This window comes from Mus caroli, chromosome 12 (assembly GCF_900094665.2).
Source record: "Mus caroli chromosome 12, CAROLI_EIJ_v1.1, whole genome shotgun sequence".
Taxonomy (NCBI): domain Eukaryota; kingdom Metazoa; phylum Chordata; class Mammalia; order Rodentia; family Muridae; genus Mus; species Mus caroli.
In genome coordinates, this window is record NC_034581.1 from 100,109,785 (window position 1) to 100,116,537 (window position 6,753).

Genomic DNA, 6,753 nt, shown 5'->3' on the forward strand with positions numbered 1-6,753 from the left:
CAGAAGAGCAGTCAGTGCTCTTAACCACTGAGCCATCTCTCCAGCCCGTATGTATATGTTTCTATTATTACTGTTTACAGTTATACTGCATTCTAAACCAAAACCTGACAAATTTCAACATTGGTTAAATTATCATGTTTCTAATTCTAGGCTTATTCTGAGTGTCTCTGTTCGTTTTTCTTTTACCAGAGAGTTCTCAGAACCTGTCCCATGAGCACGGTCACTGTGAGGGTGCTATAGGCTGTTCTGTGTGTGCACTCATCTCAACCAGTCTTCACAGACGTTTCCATTCTTGCAGAGTTTACACTAGCCATTCTGTAGCCCACTTCCTGTCATTTAATTACACTGCCCTGACACACAGCAACTGCATTTCACTAATCGTGCAAGAAACTGTGCAAGCGTGAAGCATCGCTGACCCACGTGTTGGAACGGTAGTGATGTAGATTACAAGAGGGAGTAATGTTGAAGTGGGAAGAGTTACAGATTCAAAACATCTGCAAATGCCCTTGGTCCACTTAATTTGTAACTGTTGTCAGTTTATTACCTGAACGGCTGCTTTTGGTGCAAAAAGAATACAGAAGTCATCGTTTTCAGCGGTCACACCGGTCACCCCATCACTGATCAAGTGGTGAGTGAGCGACGGATAGGCAGGGCTGGACTCCTGGGACACATTTCCACTCTCATCTGGGAACAGGAAGAGGTCTGAGCAGCACGGCTCCTGAGTGTGAGACTTTTCATCCAGGACACCTAGACAGCAAGACAGAAACATCCGGCCCTCTCTGAGCCACCGACAAAGGTCTCTTAACCACAGGCAGGCGCAGTGTACTGAGTGCCCTCATCTACGTGACCTTACATACTTCTTATAACAACAAACCTTCTCTACTTCTTACCACAGCTCTGGGAAGCTGGGGTTCATGGAGGGCTGTACTAACTTTCCCAAAACATCTCAGCAAGACACAGAAATACCTCAACAGCACAAACAAGTGACTGGTAACCAAGTTCAAGTTCTCTACTAAGAAAATGAATGACAGTGTCAAGAAAGGGACAGCTCCTTCCCAGCTATCCTGTGCAAGAGAAGCTCAGGCACTCAGCTCTGGTTGGCTCCCATTAATTGGCGATTTGACTTGGCCAGGATTCTCTTGTAGGTGGAAGAAACGGAAAAGTGTCCAGAGTTCAATCTTGGAAACCCTTGGGTAAAATTGCAAAGGGAAAGAAAAAACATTACAAGTAGCAGACCCCCCACCCCAAAAAACCTACAGGACTCTGCGTGGGAAGGCCGAGCTGATACCTGGGCTCCAGAACCCATGCTGAAACTTGTTCCCATGCAGCTTTCAGAATGATACCATACATACCAAAACTCTGTGCTAGAAGGGCTTAGACTACTTAGCCGTTATCCATTCTTTCTGTTCATTCAAACCAAATGGGACATGTCAGGAAGAATATAAAAATGCCTAAGTCAGTGCTTTGGTCTCAAGACTCCTGGACAAGCTTTGAACACTGCCAACAGCCCTGCCCACCAGCTCCCTCACTGTCCAGATTTTAATGAAAATGTGTCTATAATATGCAAGCAGGGTCCCTTCCTATTAGCCACAGCTATTATAAAGTGCATAGGAAGCTGGAAGCTTAGCTCATAGCCTTAGTTTTAATCTACCCTAAATTCAATGAATGGAACATTTATTGCATAATATTTTATAATGTCATGGATCTTCTTAAGATGCACTGAGCACAGGCTGGCCTTACACTCACTATGGACAGCCAAAGCTATCCATGAGTTCCTGACACTACCTCTGTCTCCCGTGCACTAGGTTCATAGGCAAGTACCACCAGTCCATCAAGTATTATTTTGGAATTAAGGTTTACAGAATTTAGAGTTAACAAGGTTCCCCACCAGGTGCTGTAGTATATGCCTTTAATTCCAGCACTCAGGAGGTGGAGGCAGGAGATCTCTGAGCTCCAGGTCAGCCTGGCCCACACAGTAAGTTCTGGGAAAGCCAGGATTTATATATAAAGAAACCCTATCTGCAAACAAAACACAGAGATAACTATGCCCATCGAATATACAGGATGCTATGGATATGTGCACGCTCCATGTGGCTGTCAGGCTCTTCATTCATCTGCTCCCTGGTGCTTATCCAACTTTACTGAGATGGGCGTGTACAAATCGCACACACCTACCTCCCTCTGTATTCTAGTACAGACAAACCTATGGCTTGCCAGGCTGCACCACCTCCACAGCCAGCTAGCCTGTTTTCACCGGACCCTAGGACTCCCAGGCCACACTCTGAGTCTGTTTTGTGTCATGTCTCAGTCACTCCGCAGTAGTGTCTGTCCCCTGACGGCTGGTTCTTCCAGGGGACAGCCTGCTTCTTCAGATGAGCTGATTGCTAGTGCGTACCCACACATCCAGATGAGTCTTAAGTTCCTTACTGAAAATGTGATGAGAACACAAATAACGTGGCATCTGCTACCCTAGCAGCGCTCCCAGGAAAGGCCCTCCTCACCATTAGCCTGTGCTCCGACGGGGACAGAGGCCTGCTGCAGATCAACCTCCTCCATGGCGTCACTCATCAGGTCCCGTAAAATCTGCTGATCTGCTTCAGGAAGCACTGGACCATGTGAAGATGACCGAGCGCTGGAATCTACCTACAACCGAAATCGGAGTTAAAAGTAAGTGAAGCCGACCACACTCCTGGCTGCTGCAAGAGGACCACAGGGATCCAGGTACGCAAGGCCAGCCTGGGAAACAAAGTAAAACACTTCTCAAACAAAACCAAACCCATCTGTGGTGGCTTGAATAGGTACGGCCGTATAGACTCCTGTGTTTGAATGCTTGGCCCATAGGGAATGGCACTACTAGGAAGTGTGGCCTTACTGGAGTGGATATGCCATGTGGTCTCCTTCTGCTGCCTTCAGATAAGGTGTAGAACTCAAGGCTGGAGAAATGGTTCAGCATTTAGGAGCCCCGATTGTTCTTTTAGAGGACCTGAGTTCAATTCCCAGCACCTACATGGCAGCTCACACCTGTCTGTAACTCCAGTTCCAGAGGATCCGACACCTTCACACAAATAGCATTAGCAGGCAAACACCAATGAACATTAAATAAAAATAAGTTAGGAAAAAAAAAAAAAAAAGACGTGGAACTGTTGGGTCCTTCAGCACCATGCCTGCCTGTACACTGCCGTGCTTCCTTCCATGATGATAATGAACTGAACCTCTGAAACTGTAAGCCAGCCCCAGTTAAACATTTTCCTTTGTAGAGTTGCCATGGTCATGGTGTCTCTTCACAGCAGTGAAACTAAGACTCCATCTGAAAATACTTTTTACAGAGGAGACAGGCAAGCCACTGAGCCTAAGAGCAGAGCAGAGGGCAGGCGAGCTGCCTAGAACCACAGCACTGCAGACATCAGGAGCAGTCCACAGTCACCGAGTACACTCATGGGTTACAGTCTGCCCAGCAGTGAGCTTTTAGTGTAATCATTATCATACCATTAGCTACCAACAAACCCAAATAAATATAAACATAGCTCAGGAGCAGACAGAGAACCAGGACCCTGCAGGGGGGAGGGGGTCCTTAAAACCCTGCTGGGCAGCCAGGTATCCCTGACCAAGTGTCATCCACTCAAATCCTTCTGCTGCCCTGTAGGTCAGGGCCTCCTTTCCTGGACTCCTGAGTGCAGTGGAAATATAAACAGGAGGGAATCTGAATGGGGATTCACAGGCTCCGCTCCACCACTTCACCACTGGTTGGTAACTAGATCCATTACACCCAGGCAGTGCTCCTTAAATGTGAGTACGGCTCTGAAATGGGAAGATACAAGCTGAAAGTATCTTTCATAAACTGGGCCATATTTTCAAGAACAGCAGATAGTAGAGGGGGTATCTTTGGTCACCTCACAACACAGGAGCAGGGGGAACAGAAAGGAAGAGCAGGTTGACTTAACAAGGCTCACTATGCTGGTCAGACCCTTGCTAACGAACTCTGACCTATCTGAATAGGTTCTGAGGAGACTGAGGAGTCTGTTCACAGAAAAGGCTGTAAAGAACAGCATTGCAAAATAAAATCACCAAAGTAAGTGCAGCACCATTCAAACTGAACACAAGACATCAGAAAGGGGACACTGGGCATAAGCAAGCAGTGACCTGGAAGTGAACCGGGGATACCCGCTGTTTCCCCTGCTAACCAGGGAAACACTCAAGCAGGCTAGGTGTGAGCGCTGGAGATAGCCTGCAGCCTCTCCTCACTGGGCTGCAATGGAGGGAGAGGCAGCTCCACAGAAGAAGCTGAACAGAGTGCACAGAGAACAGGGCAGACACTGCTGTAGAAGGAAGTCTTCCTGATGATGGCAGTAGCTGCCATCTAGCTGCCTGCAGCATTCTGACAGTTTGTTTAATAAACAAAATCTAAAACAGAATTATGCCTGCTGAGATTAATGTTCTAAAACAAAGCATGAGCAGTAGACGGCTTCTCACAGAGAAGGGTGACTCGGGAGTGGCCCTCCAGACAGACTCGGTACTCCCACTGAGTGACGTCAGTGGGATGGGTGCCTTCCCCGTACCTTGGGCTTTCTCTGTGGGACTCCAGGCTTCATCTCTGCTTTCTGAGGTACATGTAGGTCCCCGTAACTTGCGACATACTGAATGAGATTCATCAGCGCAGCGCACGAGTCTGAGCATGTTCTGATATGCACGACATCGCTGGAACAGTGCAACTCAAAGCGGGGAGCAGTCTGGGAGGGCACATGGAGAAAATGACAAACACTCTTTGAAGACAAGAGTCACCAAGTCCTCTCCAGGAGCACAGGAGGTAAAACATACATTCCTGGGCTGGAGACGCAGGTCAGACATTTTGAGCACTTTCTGCTCCTGCAAAGGACCAGAGATAATTCCCCAGCACCCACACGGTGGCGTGGCCCACAACTGCCTGGAACTCCAGTTCCAGGGTTCTGACGCCCTCTTCTGACATTTGCAGGTAGCAGGCATATACGTGGTGCACACACATGTAGGCAAAACATTCATACACATAAAATAAGTCTGAAATATACACTCATTTGTTTTGTCACATGAAAAGTATTTAAATTAATCCCAGTTTCCAAAAATTTTGAATAAAATTGGGTGGGAAAAATATGTCCTAATACACTATATTTATTTAAAATCTTTTAAGAATAGGACTTAAATAAAAATTTCCACTTATTACAACTGACCTGTTCTCCATCAGAATCAGATTTTACTGCGGTTATGGTCAGCTCTAAAAGTCCCATGTCCATCACACGAACATAATCTAAAATTTAATACAATATTTATTGTAGTATTTTAAAGACTATTTCTACAATCCAAACCTAACCTCTGTTTAAACTCCATGCACAACCCACGCACAGGTCTGTAGTGTGTGAGCTACAGACAGGTTAACCCTACCACATCACTGTGACTTCATCTGATACCTCACACAATTTTAGCTACAAGAGATGACTGCATATTAAATAGATATTTAGACGATATCTAACACCATTAGCACATTAAAACCTCAAACTGAAAACTCTGAAGATGTCACAAACATTACACATTTCAACATCTGTTAGAAGTTCCCTTATAAGAGCCCACCTTTCCAACTCCACTTCACACTAAAATTGCTTTAATACATTCCCACACAGTTCAGCAGCAGTAATCGGCCCCAGAATTTGTTTGGAACGCACCTCTATTCAGGTTTACAGTGACAGTGTTGCACTTGTCTGACAGGTGTAAAGCAGCCTCGTCCATGATGATTCTGGAAAAGACAAGAAACAACATCTGAAAATGTAAGCTCTGAGCAGAAGCACAGAGCCATCCACACCTCACTGCGCATGCTCAGTGTACTTCACCCCCAAACCTGTGTGACCCAAAACACATGAAGGTGCTAACACATGGCCATTTAGGCTTTTGGGCCAGTTGTTTGTTTCAAATGATGCCCGAGTCTAAAGATTTCCATTTCTGAGATAACACGTATCTGGTACCTGGATACCAATCAAAGGGTCTAAATTGCCACCTGAGAGTCTCAGGGATGCCGTCCTCCCCGTTAAAGTGGAAACATGACAGTGAGAGGAGCAGGGGAGCACGGCCCTGAGAAGGATCCCTGAGGAAGGATGACTAAGTGGTTCAGATTCAGCTGATGTTAGGGGCAGTTTGGGTAAGGGAGCCCGGTATCTCCAGCTGATGCACTTGAGCAGCAGCTGCTGCAGGGCGAGTTCGCAGGTACCTGAGAGTGGAGGAAGATTTATCCAAAGCAACACTGCTAGAAATGCTGAACGTCTCAACAGTAAGAAGGGATCGGATTGGCAGGTGAAGGGGCCTGGCAGCAAAAAAAGCAACAGATTACCAGCCAGATGCAACAGAACTCTTCCAAACACACTTCCAACTGCAACTCCTCAACTGTGGCATTGTTAGAGGGCTCTGCTTTGCTTGTTAGGTATATTCTTTTTGTGACAGAATCTCACTATGGAGCCCAGATTGGTTTCACATCTTCTGTCTTCTTACCCAAGCCTGGTAAGTATTGGAATTGGAGGTGTGCAACCCCACAGCAGGCAGAATTATTTATTCAAAAATTAGTATGTTTTAACTTTTATACTTTATTTATTTACAAATGTGTGTATATGGCTGTGTGGTACATGTGTGGAAGCCAAAGGACAAATTGGGGGAGTTGGTTCTTTTTTTTTTTTTTTTTTTTTTTTTTTTTTTTTTTTTTTTTTTGGGGGTAAATTGGTCTTTCTCTTTGGCAGGTAA

At 45.9% G+C, this 6,753-nt stretch overlaps 1 protein-coding gene across 1 annotated transcript in view; it reads right to left on the reverse strand.

The window, feature by feature from the left end:
* Atg2b (autophagy related 2B) overlaps positions 1–6,753 on the reverse strand; it is a 64,535-nt gene that overhangs the window by 17,906 nt on the left and 39,876 nt on the right. The window contains exons 25-30 of the mRNA XM_021179653.1: positions 6,230–6,322; positions 5,691–5,761; positions 5,202–5,278; positions 4,557–4,727; positions 2,502–2,643; positions 545–747 (exon numbers count right to left, since the gene is read on the reverse strand). Coding sequence (XP_021035312.1) covers positions 545–747; positions 2,502–2,643; positions 4,557–4,727; positions 5,202–5,278; positions 5,691–5,761; positions 6,230–6,322 — 757 coding nt within the window. The remainder of the gene's footprint in view (positions 1–544; positions 748–2,501; positions 2,644–4,556; positions 4,728–5,201; positions 5,279–5,690; positions 5,762–6,229; positions 6,323–6,753) is intronic.